Source organism: Sardina pilchardus, chromosome 3, assembly GCF_963854185.1.
Source record: "Sardina pilchardus chromosome 3, fSarPil1.1, whole genome shotgun sequence".
Lineage (NCBI taxonomy): Eukaryota > Metazoa > Chordata > Actinopteri > Clupeiformes > Clupeidae > Sardina > Sardina pilchardus.
The window spans coordinates 33,464,853-33,482,507 of record NC_084996.1 but is presented as its reverse complement, the minus strand read 5'-3'; the positions used below and the strand labels follow the sequence as shown (position 1 = coordinate 33,482,507).

General features: G+C 49.5%; 1 protein-coding gene across 1 annotated transcript in view; it reads left to right on the top strand.

Moving 5' to 3' along the window:
* ttyh3a (tweety family member 3a) overlaps positions 1–17,655 on the top strand; it is a 60,164-nt gene that overhangs the window by 22,387 nt on the left and 20,122 nt on the right. The window contains exons 3-10 of the mRNA XM_062532956.1: positions 4,257–4,368; positions 4,880–5,100; positions 6,072–6,167; positions 8,110–8,182; positions 9,073–9,148; positions 14,963–15,018; positions 16,920–17,012; positions 17,436–17,528. Coding sequence (XP_062388940.1) covers positions 4,257–4,368; positions 4,880–5,100; positions 6,072–6,167; positions 8,110–8,182; positions 9,073–9,148; positions 14,963–15,018; positions 16,920–17,012; positions 17,436–17,528 — 820 coding nt within the window. The remainder of the gene's footprint in view (positions 1–4,256; positions 4,369–4,879; positions 5,101–6,071; positions 6,168–8,109; positions 8,183–9,072; positions 9,149–14,962; positions 15,019–16,919; positions 17,013–17,435; positions 17,529–17,655) is intronic.

Sequence of the window (17,655 nt, the reverse complement as noted above, 5' to 3'; positions counted from 1 at the left end):
TAAATGCTATTGGCAAGTTTATCATTGAAAACTTTCAACAGCGTTAATATGTTTGCTCATGTAGCACATTGTTTTGGTTACCAAGGCTTGAGCTCAGTTCACTGGCATTGCTTGGGGCTGTGCTGTTGCATAATTAAAGATTATGGAAATCCTAGGTAATTGCCCAGGAACCTTAACTACATTTATGCAAATCAGCTTTAGCCTTGGCACTGCTCCCATATCAAACGAGGTTAACAAGTCTGTAGAGGAATCCCACCCTTCAGCGCCTATTTTGACACTGGCATAAGGGTGCATCACACAGGATCTGTGTGGCATTAGGGTGCATCAAACAGGATCTATGTGGCATGTGGCATTAGGGGGAATCACATAGGGTGTATTTTTCAGTTGATGGAGTGAGCCCCCACCCTCTTCTTTTTACATCTTTGACTAGTTTGATGACTCAGTGATGGTCTTTTAGGGATTAATTAACTTAGGGCAAATCTTCTCAGCTTTTTGTGGGACAAGACTGTTCTCGGTGTAGCTCCTAGTGGGTGTCTAAGCCAGCAAACAACTGGCTCATTCGAGTGGCTGATTTTAATCCCACTCCCATTCCTCCTCCTTCAATACACTTCCCCCTCACCTTCCCATTCACTTCCCGAAAGAGCAGCCAGCTTTGTTTGAGATCCTTGGCATTGGGCGTCAATCCGGCCTCCAGTAGTAACCTTGCAAGAACACGCAGGGAAGAGATTAGTTGCCCCCTGGGGTAACTAAGGAGGTGGGCAGCTCCACAGGGTTGTGAATATTGGTTCAGTTCGTCCAGATAGAATAACTGCCCACTTCAGGTTAAAATCCCTCATTGACGTCTAAGTCGATGTCATTTAAAGTTTAAGGCAGGGTGGGTCACTCTTGTGACAAACAGTATTTAGGGGAAGGATTTAGAAAACAGAACCGGAATAATAAAGAGAAGGATGCAGTTCCTTGTTCTTGTCTCATTTCTTTAGTTTCCAACTCACATGATGGTGTTGTGACATTTGGAACAGTTGTGAAACGGTTGTGAGAAGTTTTTTTTTTTTCTTTTTCTCCAGAAGTCTTCTTGTATCCTCCAAACACTATGTAATTTGCCGACCTGTCTCCATGGCTTGTTTTCACTTGAAGCGGAGACCGTCATGTTCACCTTGGCCTTATACTGCAATGTGTAAGGCAAAAAGCAGAACAAACAGTTTGCAGGCATGTAATGGACAGACAGGAGTTACCAGCAACTTCCACCCATCATCTAGACAGACTGAATAACACAAGATTGTCCTCACATGTCACTCTTTCCAGGCCTGTTTTGATACAACACAATACTTCTGGTTTGCTGAAGTGAACTGCTGCCCTGGACATCGATCCAGGCCAGGCAGACCTCACAGAAGTGGCCCCCAGGGAGCCTAATGGAGCTTTAGCTCAGAAAGCTAAACAATCCAAGGTGTTCATTTACACCAAAGCACCTGACACACTTGACAGGTTTTTCTGCACCCTTAATGGTGGGATTTACAGCCTGTTTTTTTGTGTGGTTTGTTTCTTGGTTTCTCCTCCCACTGCAAGGAGAGGTTTAGCTTTGAAGTGCCCCATCTTACTGGTGTGGCTATGACTCAGCTGCATCTCTTGCTTCTGCCCTGAAGTAATGGTCCACTTTTTGGGTAGCAGTAACCCAGATAAATGGTTGCCATGGAAATTAGATTACGTTGAGCACAGCATCCCCCAAAAAAGAGAGAGAATGACGTGGCTTCTGTGCGTGTGAATTTTGGGCTTCATAAGTAATGCAGTCCCTACTATTTATCTTTACCTCCTCCTTCTCTAGAAATGAGCATTCTGTTATGAATGATTTTTAAGGCAATATCTCTCAAATGAAGTGGCGAGGAAAAGAATGAATGGCAGTATTTTTAATCCATGATTGCTCCCTCCTGCTTTGTCTGTGTTTGGCACAATCGCGAGCTAAGCAACAAGGTTTGTGTGTGTGTGTGCGTGTGTGTATGTGTGCGCGTGTGTGTGTGTTGGTTCAGCGCATAAATCCCAGTGTTTTACCATGCTGCCACAGATTTCCAGTGCAGGAATGAGTGGAACGCTGGTCGGTTGGCCGTGGTTATGTTGAACGTTGGCTTCATGAATCAAGCCCTCGGGGGCAGGGAGTTGGCTGATCGCACTCTGCCCGACCTGTCAGAACACGCCCTTAGACAACAGCAGTAAGACTAATTTCACTCCCAGCTCTAATCCAGAGTGGAATTTCGAAAAGTGCGGATCAGAGCTGAAGTCTGGGGAATTCCTTTCAAGCGGGATTGTGTTGGGATTGCGACCTTTAAGGAGAGGGTAGCCCTTAATCAGCCTGATGACCCTCTCGTACACCCTCACATCCTCTCACTCCCTTGATCCATTCCCCTCTCTCACACTCCCTCATTTGCACCTCCTCCATATCTCTCTCTCTCTCTCTCACTCCCTCATTTGCACCTCCTCCATGTCTCTCTCTCTCACTCCCTCATTTGCACCTCCTCCATGTCTCTCTCTCACCTCTGCCATTCTAATACTGATTGCTTGCCTCATGGGAAAGGCCTCCTCATGAGTCTGTAGGTTGTCCATGTAAATGGGCCGCCTCTGCCGCCATGTCTCATTATGGAATGCTGGTCCAGAGAACTGCTGGACTGGACTGGACTGGCCGTGGGAGCTCTGGCCTGGCGCTGTTGTCTGCTGTCCCCATGTTGAAATGGCCTGGCCAGCACATGGGACAGTCTTTAAGAGAGACTGTGTGTGTGTGTGTGTGTGTGTGTGTGTGTGTGTTTGTGTTTCCTACTGAGTGAGAGGCTAGCGAGCGCCGTATGCTGAATGCCCCATTGTTTGTACCCCAGCCAGCAGGGAGGCTCTGATTGTGACGCCTATTGAGCTGCCCACAATAGGGCTGGATGGCACGTCTGAGTGAGGGGGAGAGAGAGCGGGCCAAAGGGGAGAGGGGGCGAGCGAGCGAGGGGGCGAGCGCCGGGCCGCGTGAGAAATTCCCACAGACCTTATTCAGCTCTAGCGCCTCCTGGTGGTCCTGTAGGACTCCTCAAGGGGTTTAATGTGCACCCTCAACTGTGACACACACGAAACACACGGTTCTATCTATGGAAGAATGCAGTCATGGCAAAGCATGCAAATGCGTGTTTTGTAGTTGTTTCCTCATCTTTCAGGGATTCACCTCCTGGAGCAGGAGGTCATGTGCTGTCTGATGTAGAGTGGTGATTGTGTGTGTCTGTGTGTCTGTGTGTCTGTGTGTGTGTCTGTGTGTGTGTATGTGTGTGTGTGTGTGTCTGTATGTGTGTCTGTGTCTGTCTGTGTCTGTGTCTGTGTCTGTGTTCTCGGCACACTGCTCCAGTGTGACCTGGATGTGGTGCGCACAAGAGAGCGGCCTGTTTGTGTCGTCCATCCATTGATCGGTTGTCCTCTCTGGCCGCAGACCGCAACAAGCGCTTGTGTTCTTTGTCACCTCTGGCCGAGGGTTTCGGCGTGTCTGCTTTCATTGGGATTTCATTGAGTTGCCTCCTCAAGGCTGGTCCTCTGAGACCATGTGCTGTAATGAAGTGTCTCGTCTGCTCACTTACTAAGTTTCAAAAGCTGGCCCCATAGCATGTCTGTGTAATGATGGTGCTGTAATTGAACTATCCTCGCTCGTCAAGCCCCCTACTTAAAAGCCCATCAAGGCCATAGAGGATTGCTGTGGTTTACTGTGCTCCTAGTTGACTCAGTTACATGGCAGTGCTGTGCTGTAGGCACCTCTGGCAACGAGTTATGATAACAGGCCACAGTGATTGGCTACATCTCTACTAATTGTTGTTTGTTATTATAACCACTATCTCTTTTTAATTGATAATATTGAGTAGCATAATAAGCGAGTAATAATGAACAATAATCAACAAATGACTTGGCAATGGCTACTTTGCTATTTCTTGTGGCCTGCTATGATAACGTGTTTCTGGCTCCTCTTTTCTGCCTCTACCCCTTCCATCTTTATGTTGGGAGGCCTCTCCTAAGTATAGTCCTTTCAGTTTCTTCCTTGCTCTTTCTCTCTCTCTCTCTCTCTCTCTCTCTCTCTCTCTCTCTCTCTCTCTCTCTCTCTCTCTCTCTCTCTCTCTCTCTCTCTCTCTCTCTCTCTCTCTCTCTCTCTCTCTCTCTCTCTCTCTCTCTCTCTCTCACTCTCTCTCCCTCTCTCCAGCCCTTATCCAGCCCTCGCCTCCTCACTGATTCTCTCTCTTTGTCTCCTTCCTCAGTGCTGGCATAGCAGTTGGTTTCTACGGAAACGGCGAGACATGTGATGGGGTGAATAGGCTGACGTACTCTCTGCGCCATGCCAACCGCACCGTGTCGGGAGTGCAGAGACTGGTGAGACTCGCCAACACACGCACACACACAACTCAACACTGTGTTCACACACTCGTGTGATTATATCCCAAAAGCATGTAGTCCCACATGGTGCTTTTAACGTGGAGCTTTGTGTAGTGCTCCTTCACGTGTGCATAGTAGCGTAATCAGCTTATTTGCATTACACACATGCTGAGTGCACGGTCACTGTACTGCCCCCTGAGTGGACAGAAGACACCCACGCACAAAACCCTGAAATTATGCTTTGCAGTGATGACCATGGACACACACACACACACACACACACACACACACACACACACACACACACACACACACACACACACACACACACACACACACACACACACACACACTCTTCTCTCTCTGTCTCTCTTTCTCTCACACACACACACACACACACACAGAGACGCTCACTCACACTCACTCACACATTCCCTGTCTCACACATGTATTGGTGCTTATGTGTGTGTGTGTGTGTGTGTGTGTGTGTGTGTCTGTCCGTCCCCAGGTATTTGACAGCACTGGGGCCCTGAACCAGACGGTGGATGACAACCTGCAGCAGCTGGAGGAGCGCTACAGCAAGCACACGGACTACGTGGCCATCGTGCAGAAGCTCCAGGGCCAGCTGGCTGAGCTGGTCCGGCAGATGGGGGAGGTCCCCTTCTGGGCCAACCCCCGCATCTCCCTGGAGGAGCTGGCCGTCACCATTGAGCTCTATGACTGGTACAGGTGAGGAGATGGACAGACAGAGAGAGAGAGAGGGAGGGGGAGAGAGCTGTGTTCTCATGGTCCGGGAGAGCTGACCAGGCATTTTTTGTGTGTTTTTGGTCTGAATGTTTCAACAGGTGAATCTTTCATATCCCATCAGTTGAAACACATCTTTTATTTTGTCTGTCATTTTTCTTTCTATCCTTCTTAATGTCCTCTCTGGGCCATTCCCTCCCTCCGCATCACACTGTCTTTATTGTCACCTCTCCCAGCTCCAGACCCTGTACTTGGCCAACATCTTCTCTGTGCTTTGGTCACAGTGCATGTAGCAGCTAGACTTCCAGTGCTTTATTTATTTTGAGGGGGATTACCAGAGCGGAGCTTGACTGAATCTCAGTACATCTGCAGTATGACTGAATGGTGCTCCCCCTGCTACACACACACACACACACACACATACACACACATACACTAGCTCCAGCTCCCGTGACTGCAGTATAAATTATAGTGCAGACACAATTCCTGTTATTCTCAGGGACCTGTCAGGCTTCTCGCATCTGTCACAGGAAGTGACATGTGCAGAGGGATTATTCCGTCTCATTTTCATTTCTTAACAGATGGAAAGGAGTCCTTGTGACTTTTATGACTCAAATGGACCCTTTGCTTCAGAATCTAAAAAAGAAAATTGCCATTGACATTGTTGTACACGGTGTTTGAATACAAACTGGTGCACTTGTAATGACCTTTTACAGAATGAGCTGTTCCTAAGCATCCAAATGTGTGCTTCAATGTCAGAAGTCTCATTATTGGCAAACTGCAGATTAGATTTTTGTGTCACCTGAAAGTGTTTCATTTCAATGTCATGCTAGTGTTTGTGTATGTTTGGTCACCAGTCTTCCTGCAGCTGCTGCAGCTGTGTGCGTGCATGCCTGTGTGTGTGTGTGGTTTGCACTCTGGTTATGCCTCTGTGTGTGTGCCTGTTTGTGTTGCAGATGGCTGGGCTACCTCGGCCTGCTGCTCTTTGATGTGCTCATCTGTCTCCTGGTGCTCTTTGGCCTCATCCGCAACTCCAAGAACACCCTGATTGGGTAAGGCCGGTTACATGATCTCACCTCCTCATATGCGCACACACACACACACACACACACACACACACACACACACACACACACACACACACACACATACATACATACATACACACACACACACACGGACGGAGAAAAAGACAAAGAGACAAGACGATGCATTCCAGCAGCCAGATGGTAGAACGTAATAAATCCATCCAGTTATGATTCAGTGCGGTCAGACGTGGAGTCATAATTAGACGCCATCGATTTGCCCACAAACGAAAACCCTCTCCCTCTCCCTCTCCCTCTCGCTCTCGCTCCCCAGCATTCAAGGCTGCATGCACTGTAGCCATCACAAATTGAGTTTGACGGCGTTCCATACGTCCCTGTCAAGGCAATTACGGCGCGGGTGTTAACACATCTCCGACTGACAATTAGTCAGCGTCTCAGTTTAGCAGCAAGAAATCCTAATCTGTCGGAGGCAGGCCACTGTCACTGAATGGCCGTGTCTGGCACACACACACACACACAAACACACATACACACACACGCAGGCAGTCAGACGGGGAGGATCTGGTGCATTACTGTACTGAATCTGTGGTTGGCTTCCGATGCCATTTTTGCGTCCGCTTTTATCGTAACTAACTGTGTGCGGCTATGTGCATCTGTGGTTCTTGATGTAAAGAGACCCTTCTTGGTTTGCCTAGTAGGGGGGGATATATATATATATATATATATATGCAGATTTTTGCCTTGTTGGCTGGTACCAGCCTGTAGGCAAATAATATGACATTTACCAATGGCAGTGACAGATGTTTATCTGTTATGTCACAATGATTCTGCACTAGCTAAATCGGATGTTATGCTTGAACTACCACATTCAGAGATGGTGCTATGTAGGGCTGAAAGATTTGAAAATGGTTCAGTTGTTTATTTATAATGAACATTTATGTCCCTGCCACTAAAGAGTATAATTAATTAAAAATAATAATTAAAGTAAACAAACAAATAAAAACATCATTATCGGTATTGGCCCAAATGTCTCAATTGCTGCCAAGGCTTCCAGAGCCATGCAGTGAGTGTTCAAAGCCACTGCAGAACACCAACTTGAATTGTTCAGTGCCACTTTTTATAACATTTTGTTCTTTTCAAATTCTCAGCCATCCTGGCAGCACTCATAGTACCGATCCTTTAAAATGAACAAAGTGACTCAAAGATGGAGGAGCCTTACCAATCAGCGCAATTATGTATTTGTCAGTCATCCTCCCGTCCGAGGCGATATTCGCTCAAGGTACACAGTGAAGTGAGGGGAGAGAATTTGATTGGCTGATTTGCTTCCAAAGGGCTTACTTCCGCCCGTACACCCGGAGTAATCCCTGACACAGTTCACCTGATGTAACGCACCAAGGACAACCGTGGCCTCCTTGGCCTGGTTCCCCCGCGTCTGTAGGAAGTGTCTGGTGACATGGCTTTACCAGTGGTGCCTAAAGCACAGCCCTCGCCAGGCCAACTCTCATGTGTTTTGACAGCTTTGACAGCCAAATGCAGTGGAGTATAACATAAGGAATGATGAAAATGTCAACCTTCAACTGTGTTCAGAAATCTGTGCGCATTGTTAGGAGCTGCTCCTGTGTGTAATCTTTTGGTCTCCTTTTAACTGCTATTTAGCAAAAAGGCTTGAGGATTCACCTGTGTTTCAGCGTTGTATGCATGGCTGCACATTTGGTGAACTCCCTCCATGGAGACGGCCTGTGCTGTCCTGTGCCAGTAGCCCTGCAGCTGAGAGAGCCAGACGAGGCCAACGGGGCACAGTGAAGCACAGGCAGCAGCCACTCCTGTGACGCTCAAGTGCTCTTTGTACTGCTCTTCACTTGCCTCTCTCACACAGTTCTCTCTCTCTCTCTCTCTCTCTCTCTCTCTCTCTGTCTCTCTGTCTCTCTGTCTCTCTCTCTTTCTGCAGAGCGTGTTTTCTAGGCGTGTTGGCTCTGGTTATCAGTTGGGCATCCCTGGGCCTGGAGTTGGCTGTTTCTGCGGTGAGTGTTGCCATGGAAACATGGCTGACTGGTGGACCCAGTAATCTTACTGGTTGTTTGCCGTGCTGGGCTTGTCTCCTCCCCTGCACCTGTGGAGTCTAGCTTATGCTCTCTGTCCGCCTGTCTGTGTGTGTGTGTCTGTCTGTCTGTCTGTCTGTCTGTCTGTCTGTGTGTGTGTGTGTGTGTGTGTGTGTGTGTGTCTCTGTGTGTCTCTGTGTGTCTCTGTGTGTCTCTGTGTGTCTCTGTGTGTCTCTGTGTGTCTCTGTGTGTGTGTGTGTGTGTGTGTGTGTGTGTGTGTGTGTGTGTGTGTGTGTTTGTGTGTGAAGGGGATATTAGTATTTCCTGGGTGGAAAGGCGAGAGGAGATGCATGTATTTCTACTGTGTATATCCTGAAGAGGACTATTTAGTATTTAGGAGTTTAGATAATGACTCTCTCTAGAGGACAAAACATATTGATAAAATAACAAGCATTTTGGTGGGGATTTAATTTCAGAAAGCCTCTGAGAACATGAGTCACCTTCACAGCTCCCCAAAGCACTATAAAATCCACTCTGTAAAACCCATACTCCTAGTCTTTGGCAACCCTTTGCATCTTAAATACTGTCCATTAGAATGGGTTGCTCACAGTGACATATCCATTAGTGAAAGTTAAATTCTCATATTATGCAAATTTGCCGCCTACTCTGCCTTTTAGACGTTGCTTGGTGTCTTGTTCTTTTAAATGTCAGAATTTGGCCCCTGTGGTGTTATTTCTCTTGCATTGATTCTTTCTTTCTTTCTTTCTTTGATTCTTTCTTTCTTTCTTTCTTCCTTCCTTTCTTTCTTTCTTTCTTTCTTTCGTTCTTTCTTTCTTTCTTTCTGTCTTTCTGTCTGTGTGTGATGTCCACAGGGTTCCAGTGACTTCTGTGCATCCCCTGACATGTACGTCATCAATGTGACTGCAAAATATGGCGTCATCAACAAAGGTGAGCCTCAACCTTTTCCCACACGCTTCTCCTCCCCCGCTCCCTCTCCTCTCTGCACCTCCCCCTAACACAGGGCTTCTGTGGAAGCTGACGCACAGAAAAGGCAGGCTGCCCAGTCTGACGTGTAAAAGGGAATGAGCTGTGAAGGATGCGGGGTTCAAAGTGAGTGCATTGCGGATCTGCGCAAAAGTAAATGCAGCGTTCCCTCGAGGCGTCATTTGGGGACAAGCTTTCACTCTCGCATCTCAAAGAAGTGACCTGGGATGGACTGTGCTGTTTGAACACGCACATAGGCCACTGAGCTGGCTGTTTTCCAAATCTGTGTCAGAGTGAACGTGCTCTAAATCATGTTATGGTGCTGTGTGAGGGGAAAGGAGATGAAGTCTTGATGCGTCAGGGGAATCTTCTGTTTTACTTCGCCTTTTCACATGGGAACGGAAAACAGACAGAAATGTTATGATGAACAGAATAATCTGAAGTCTTGGAAGGTAACCTCAAACAAGATTGATTGTGCCTGAAAGACAAGGTGCCTCTGCACAAGGGTTATTTTCACCCCATGTCCTGTGGCGATAACAATCCGAGGTGAAATGATGTGTTGTAGACTGCGGAAAAGAGTGTATGTGGGTTATTTTCTCTCAGAAGTGCTGTCCTGGTGCTTGTGTTCCATGGATAGGCCACCTCCCCCAGGGGAGCTGTGATGGAGCTGGCCCTCCTGCTGGGCCTGGAGCTGGATGTTAGGCGGCGTATTGAGTTTTTGGCAGCCTGCTGGCTTGCCAGGGTGTTTAGCACAGCTCAATAAAGTGGAGCTCTATAGTAGCACTGCTGTAAGTAGGGGGAAGGAGTAGCGGCTGGGGTGGGCCCTGTCCATCACCTCTCCCAGTGTAATTGAGACAATCTGTCCATGCAGTGAGCAGAGGTGTGTGTGTGTGTGTGTGTGTGTGTGTGTGTGTGTGTGTGTGTGTGTGTGTGTGTGTGTGTGTGTGTGTGTGTGTGTGTGTGTGTGTGTGTGTGTGTGTGTGTGTGTGTGTGGTGGTTGTTTGGGAGGGTGCAGGAGGGGATGAAAGAGATGCTAGAGGAGCTGCAGTGAGGAGATAAGGAAGAGGGCGGTGGCTGCAGAGGGCATGGCATGTGTCGGCGCTGGCCCACTTCATCCAGGCCTATAGGCAGGCAGAGCCGCACTCCATCTCCCCTTAGCACTCCAGTGCTCTCTGGCTCACAGTCATCTCCGTCTCCCCTTAGCACTCCAGTGCTCTCTGGCTCACAGTCATCTCCATCTCCCCTTAGCACTCCAGTGCTCTCTGGCTCACAGTCATCTCCATCTCCCCTTAGCACTCCAGTGCTCTCTGGCTCACAGTCATCTCCATCTCCCCTTAGCACTCCAGTGCTCTCTGGCTCACAGTCATCTCCGTCTCCCCTTAGCACTCCAGTGTTCTCTGTCTCCCCTTAGCACTCCAGTGCTCTCTGGCTCACAGTCATCTCCGTCTCCCCTTAGCACTCCAGTGCTCTCTGGCTCACAGTCATCTCCATCTCCCCTTAGCACTCCAGTGCTCTCTGGCTCACAGTCATCTCCATCTCCCCTTAGCACTCCAGTGCTCTCTGGCTCACAGTCATCTCCATCTCCCCTTATCACTCCAGTGCTCTCTGGCTCACAGTCATCTCCATCTCCCCTTAGCACTCCAGTGCTCTCTGGCTCACAGTCATCTCCGTCTCCATCTTCCTCTTCTCTCTGCAGCTCCGTCACATCTCAACAGGAAGTAGTGCTTTGGAAACCGTGCAGGCTTACTGGATCCTCTGTGCTGCTGTGCTTTCACTTCATCTCTGCATGCCTTGTCACAATGATGACTTCCTCATATTTCAAAAGCACACTTAACCTTACATAAAAGAACAACCAAAAGAACTGTACGTGTAAGAAATTGCTCTGTTGGGATTTGACATCTCTGTGCTTTAAATCTGCAGAACGCTGAGGCCCCTCCGCTTCCACTGAGGCTTTTATTTGAAGAAAAAAAAGAGTTGTTTTTACTCCATAATATTCAGACGTCCAATCCCATCAAAGAAATGTCTGTCATTCTTCACCTCAGCTGCACTCTCTCTGCCTCTCTGATTGGCTGCAGTGCAGCATGGTCTCCAGTGCACACAGCCATGATGCTAATGGCCTGCAGAGGGAGGGGGAGGGAGAGGTGCAGGAGGCCCAGGACCACTGGGGTCCTGCAGAGGAAAAGCACGGCTGGCCATCCATCCAACCAGACCAGCCGCAGTGCTGTGAGTCATTTGACCACGGGCGGCATCACATCCATGACACGTGTGTCCCTCTGCCCAACAGCACTCATGGGACTGGGCCTAGTGTTGGAAATATGGGCAGCACACACATGTGTATGTGTGTGTGTGTGTGTGTGTGTGTGTGTATATTTATAGCATAGTCCTACTCTACGTGCCTATACAATGCGAGTGACTGCCTCATCATTGGGTTTTGCACATTGCCATTAGTCCCCGGGGAGTCAATGTAGTTTTCTCTCTGAGTTGTCCCAGATCAGATGAGGTGATGTGCTGCAGCTCTAGAGCGGGAGCAGGGCTGGGACTACACACCGCGCCTGAGGCCAGTTCACCACCGCTCTGCCACAGCCTCAGTGAGCTCCTCTTTTTCATTCCGCTTATCTTTTCCTTCCTCCTGACACGGAAATGGAGGGGATGAGGTGTGTGTGTGTGTGTGTGTGTGTGTGTGGAGTGGAGTGTGAGCGTGTGTGCACACTCCATTGTGTGGGGCATCTGTCTTCAGCGTCCTCTCTCCCAGGTGGCACATGTTATTTTTATGGCTGTTTTTACGAGACATCTCTCTCTGTAGCGGCCCCTTAAAGTGCCCGCTGTATATCTCCCTAAGAGCAGCAGCTGTGTGTGTGTGTGTGTGTGTGTGTGTGTGTGTGTGTGTGTGTGTGTGTGTGTGTGTGTGTGTGTGTGTGTGTGTGTGTGTGTGTGTGGCATGCGTAAGTGAGTGTGTGTGTGTGTGTGTGTGTGTGTGTGTGTGTGTGTGTGGCATGCGTAAGTGAGTGTGTGTCTGTATCTGTCTGTGTGTGTGTGTTTATTAAAGCCAGGGTGATGAGCATTGTGGCTCCCCCTCCCACTCATGTGGCTGGGGCTGATGAATGACTCCAGCCCAGCTCCAGTGGATCAGCGCGTGGGTACAGAGCACACACCACTGCACATGGAGCCCGCACCAGGGCCGCTGGGCATCCAGTTCCTCTGCCCTTAACAACGCTGTGTGTGTGTGTGTGTGTGTGTGTGTGTGTGTGTGTGTGTGTGTGTGTGTGTGTGTGTGTGTGTGTGTGTGTGTGTGTGTGTGTGTGTGTGTGTGTGTGTGTGTGTGTGGGGGGGCGTGCGTGCACTGCATGTCTCTGGGGCCCTCTCAGCTGTCAAACTGACACACACATACAGAAGAATGACATCTGTATCAGCTCCTGTGGAATATCAGGCCAGCTTAATGAAGCTATGCTACACAAATGAGCGTGGTGACAGTGTGTATCCCCCTCGGCTGTGGTTCAGCTGCAGGCACAGGGCCAGAGGCTGAGTGAATGGAATGTTAATGTCATGGAGTAGTAAGAGCTAAATGATCTCCAATGCAGAGGGGATAGCAGTGGTGGTAAAGGACTGGAGTGAGATTCCTCCACAATATCCCTACTCACGGAATGCCTCTTGTGCACTCACACGTGAGCACACTGTTTGACTGCAGCTGTTGCGTAATAACTTGTTTTGCGTATGGGTCAGTGGATGCTGCAGGAGCGCCATTGGAAGCTCTGAGGTTGGAGCTCTTCTCTGGGACGACACCGCCAGAGCGCCAGACCTGGGTGGTGTGGCCGGCCGCTCTCCCCTCTCTGGCCACGCGGCTCGGCCTGTGGTCCTCCTCTGGCGTCCGGCCACGCCGTGTCACGCCTCCCGGGGTTCCGGCCGGACGCCACGGAGAGTGAGATGTATGGGGGTGTGTGGTGTCAAGGATGGGCCCTGACCTCTCACACACTCACCACTTCCCTCGCCACTGTTTATGAGGCGCGTGTGGGGAACCCACAAGCATGGAGTGGAGAGGAAGTGAGTGTGTGTGTGTGTGTGTGTGTATGTATTTTTTGGTGTGAACTATGTTGGGGGATGAAGTAGGGACATGTAAATGTTAGGGCCTTAGAGGTATGTGTATGTGTGTAATCATATGTATGATGAAGTGCAAATAATCTTGCTAGCAGTGGTGTGTGTGTGTGTGTGTGTGTGTGTGTGTGTGTGTATGTGTGCGTGTGTGTCTCAGCCTGCTCCTGTAGTCTGAGTGTAGATCAGTCTTCCACTGACTGATTGAGAGGCGTGTGTGTGTGTGTCAGCCTGCTCTGAGTGTAGATCAGTGTTCCACTGCCTGATTGAGAGGCGTGGGTGCGTCTGTCTGTGAGGGACATCTGTGCTTCCACGCAGGCAGCATGCCCTGCTTGAGTCAGGCAGTGTGGGCATAATGATATCCGAGTCTGTGCAAGGCATGGATGCTGCTCTCTCTCTCTCTCTCTCTCTCTCTCTCTCTCTCTTTCTCTTTCTCTCTCTCTCTCTCTCTCTTTGTTTTTTTTCTCTCTCTCTGTCTCTCCCTTTCTGTGCGTCTGTGCCCATTTCCGCTACTATAATAGTAGTGTGAAAAGCGTCATTCATGATCTGTTTCTTTTGCCAGGCTGATCTCCCTGGCGCTTGCCTGCTACAGCCTAATGCTGCTAAATATGAACTCCCACATCCCACTCACATCAACCCTCTGTGCCTCCCTAGATATGCCTCTTCCTGTCTCTCCAGTTCACACACTCAAGCGCATGCGTTGCGTCAGTGGCCAGATAATGAGGATGTATGGAGCACTGTGGAGCCATGGCAGTGCGTTAGCAGCTGGCCCTCTGAGGAAGTGGGGTCCGAGAGGTTAGAGGCGTCATGCGGGCCGGACAGGACAGGACAGAGTGTCCCCCAGGTCAGCCTTGTGGTCAGTGGGGCTACTGGGCAGCGGCACTGCTGCCACTCAGCCAAAAGTCAGTAAGCGCCGGCTCTTGGCCCGACTGGAACACAGAGATGGAATCACATGTCATGTGTTCAGGGCTAGAGGAGCCAGCCATGTAGGGCAGGCGCTCATTTTAAACACATTTCCCCTCCAGAGGTCGGGGTGAAACCAATCCAACTCTCTACCTTGAAATAGACTATCAGGTGAAACCCACCAGAAGAGCTGTTGGTCTGTTACTCTATATCTACTGTGACTTCAAATGATGGAGAAGGGCAAACTGTGGGGGCATATTCTATTTCCCACTGACCTGTGTAGAGCCAGAGATCTGTGAGTGCCCCTGCACAACTGGAGCATGAGACTGTACACATGTAACTGCAGAGCAGGAAAGTAGAGAATGGGAAGTCAAGTAGTTGTGGCCAGTAAAGGGTGTCTAGTCCTCTCTGGTCCACCCCAGTGTGTGCTGACAGGTCAGGCGGCGGCATGAGTCAGGGTGAGCGGGTGGAGGGTGGATGGTCAGAGCATTTGGGCTGATTCAGGACTTGAGCCTCTCTTCCTCCTTCTCTTCATGTGACTCATAGACTGGCAGCCTGTGCTCTGTCTGGCTGAGTTCCTGCCTCCTCTCACTCTGCCTCCTCTCCTTCATCTTCTCCTTCTCTTCATCTTCTCCTCCCCCTCTTCTCCTTCTCCTCTTCTCCTTTTCCTCCTCTTCATCTTCTCTTCCTCTTCATTTTCTCCTCCTCCTCCTCTTCTCCTCCTCTTCATCTCCTCCTCCTCCTCCTCCTCATCTTCTATATCTCATCTTCTCCTCCTCTTCTCCACAGACATCCTGCAGTACTACCTGAGCTGCAGCGTGGGCCGGACCAACCCCTTCCAGCAGGTATGATGTCACTTCCTCCAGCCGGTACACAGCTAGTGCCAGTGCTCCGCCCCCTCATCTCAGTAGTGTGTGCCTGGCTCGGCTCTCAGCTTTTCCCTAGTGACTAACACACTCTTGTCAGAGCCAAGCTTCCCTTGTGCGGCCATCATGTTACCGTAGTGACGTAAGCAGCAAGCTTCCCTCTCTCCTACACATGCACACACACACACACATGCAGACATGCACACATACAGAATCCCAACAGTGTGCTTATATGGACCATTTTGCTCCTCTGTGTAACAGTCTTTAAATTGGGAAGTGGGAGTACATCCAATCTGTGCACTGCTCTTGGCTCATCTCATCTGAGTGCCGCAACATGCAGGTTGAGCCATCACTCTTAACTGTGGTGATGTTCAGTGGGGGATATAATGTCCGCAACACTGCTATTTGCTTGGGCTATTTCCCATTAAATGGGAGCAAATAGTAGTGTTGCGGACATTGTATCCCTTTTAATGAAGCTACTCTCCATTTGTCCTGCACCTGCAAGGTGGGATGTGCACACAGCTATTCTTTTTGAACATGTTCAGTGTTCAGTGTTCAGTATTATACTGTGTGTGTGTGTGTGTGTGTGTGTGTGTGTGTGTGTGTGTGTGTGTGTGTGTGTGTGTGTGTGTGTGTGTGTGTGTGTGTGTGTGTGTGTGTGTGTGTGTGTGTGTGTGTGTGTGTGTGTGTGTGTGTGTGTGTGTGTGTGTGTGTGTGTGTGTGTGTGTGTGTGTGTGTGTGTGTGTGTGTGTGTGTGTGTGTGTGTGTGTGTGTGTTTATGTTCATGTTGATCTTTTCACTCACATGACTATGATCTTGGCCATACTGTACCAGTCCAGTCAAAGGTGTAGTGACTACCCATCCATCCCTTCACCCATCAGTGTTTTTGGGCTCATATTGCCCTGCGGTCCTGCTTGGAGGGCCTATGAGCGCTCCCTCCGTGGTGGGCTCCGTCAGTTAAGGGGCCTTTCCATTGCAGGCTGAGCAGCGGAACAGATTACCCCCCCCCCCCACACACACACACACACACTCACACACACACACACACACCCCATGCCTGCCTGTGTGGAGGCCAGCAGTCCGCCATCTCCTCTGGCTTTCCAGGCACATTTAAATGTAAATTTAGAATAGTCCCTTTAGCTCCCACAGAATGTGAGAGTGCAGTGGAGATGGAGTGAGAGGTAGAACGAGTGAGGGAAAGAGATAGAGAGAGAGGGAGAGAGAAAGGAGGAAGAAATGCAGGGAGAATAGAAGGAGGTCTCCCTCTCAAGCAGCTCCTATCCATTTTGGTCTCAAATATTAATGTGTTTCTGAGACGTACCACACACTCAATCTTAGTGGCACTTTTACACAGCCTGGGCTCCCACTATTCTTGTTCGGTCACTCCCACCACACACACACACACACAAATATACAAGACGCACATAAACACATGCACACACATAGGAACAAACACACATGCTCTCCCGGACACTTAATGGCCTTTTCCTGGGTGATTTCCCACAGCACACAGCAGCACTGGCCTCTCAGCTCTGAGTGTGAGTATGGAGTTCAGAGGCAGTGATGTGTGGCAGGTGAGTGAGTGTGTGTGTGTGTGTGTGGGGAGATGGCGTATATCCCATTGTCATGGGAGGAAAGCTGTGCCGTATATAGTCTAGTGCTCCGTAAGCCTTTGTCCTCCTGCGTGTTAAATAATACAGGATTAGACTCCTCGGCCAGGCTGGAGCACTCCCACATCCAGCGAAGAATTAGGCAATGGAGGTGGCCCCAATAAGATGTAAGCCAGCCTGTGTTTAGCATCTGGGATTGTGTAGCAGTGATGTGTGTGTGTGTCTGTGTGTCCTTGTTGGTGATGTTTTTGTTTTTGTTTGTGTTTGCAGAAGCTGTCTGGGAGCCACAAAGCTCTGGTGGAGATGCAGGATGACGTGTCAGAGCTGCTGCGCTCTGCCATACGCGAGTACCCACAGACCAAGGTGTGTGTGTGTGTGTGTGTGAGAGAGAGAGTTTGTGTTTGTTTGTTTGTTCATTTGTTTGTGTGCATTGCACTCACACATGCACTCATGCTGACATTATGTGTGTGTCCACACTCTTTTGTCTCTCTGCCTGTGTGTGTGAGTCTGGAGCTGATCAGGCAGATGTGTGGTCACTCAGATCCAGATGTGCTCCCGACCAGCCAGTCGAGGCCTGCCCCTCTCCAACTCCACTCCAACTCTCTCTCTCTCTCTCTCTCTCTCTCTCTCTCTCTCTCTCTCTCTCTCTGTCTCTCCCTTTCTCTTGTCCTTATGTAGGCCACTTATTTAAGAACAGTTGTGTATCTTATACTTGTTCTAATGGAAATGACAGCCCATACAACGCCATTTTGTAAAAGGAGGACCGGCTGTCTGTTTGTCTCACAGGGCAATCTGGAGGAGATCCAAGGAGTGCTGAACACCACTGAGGTTGGCCTGCATCAGCTCACGGCCCTGGTAGACTGCCGAAGTCTTCACATGGTAAAGATCTCTCTGTGTGAGAGTGTGATCTGTACATGTATGTGTGCTCTGTTCTGTGTGGGGTCCATGTGGTGTGGCCAGTGTGGTCCCCCTCCTGTGCCCAGGGGGCTGCTGGCCTGCAGGGCCT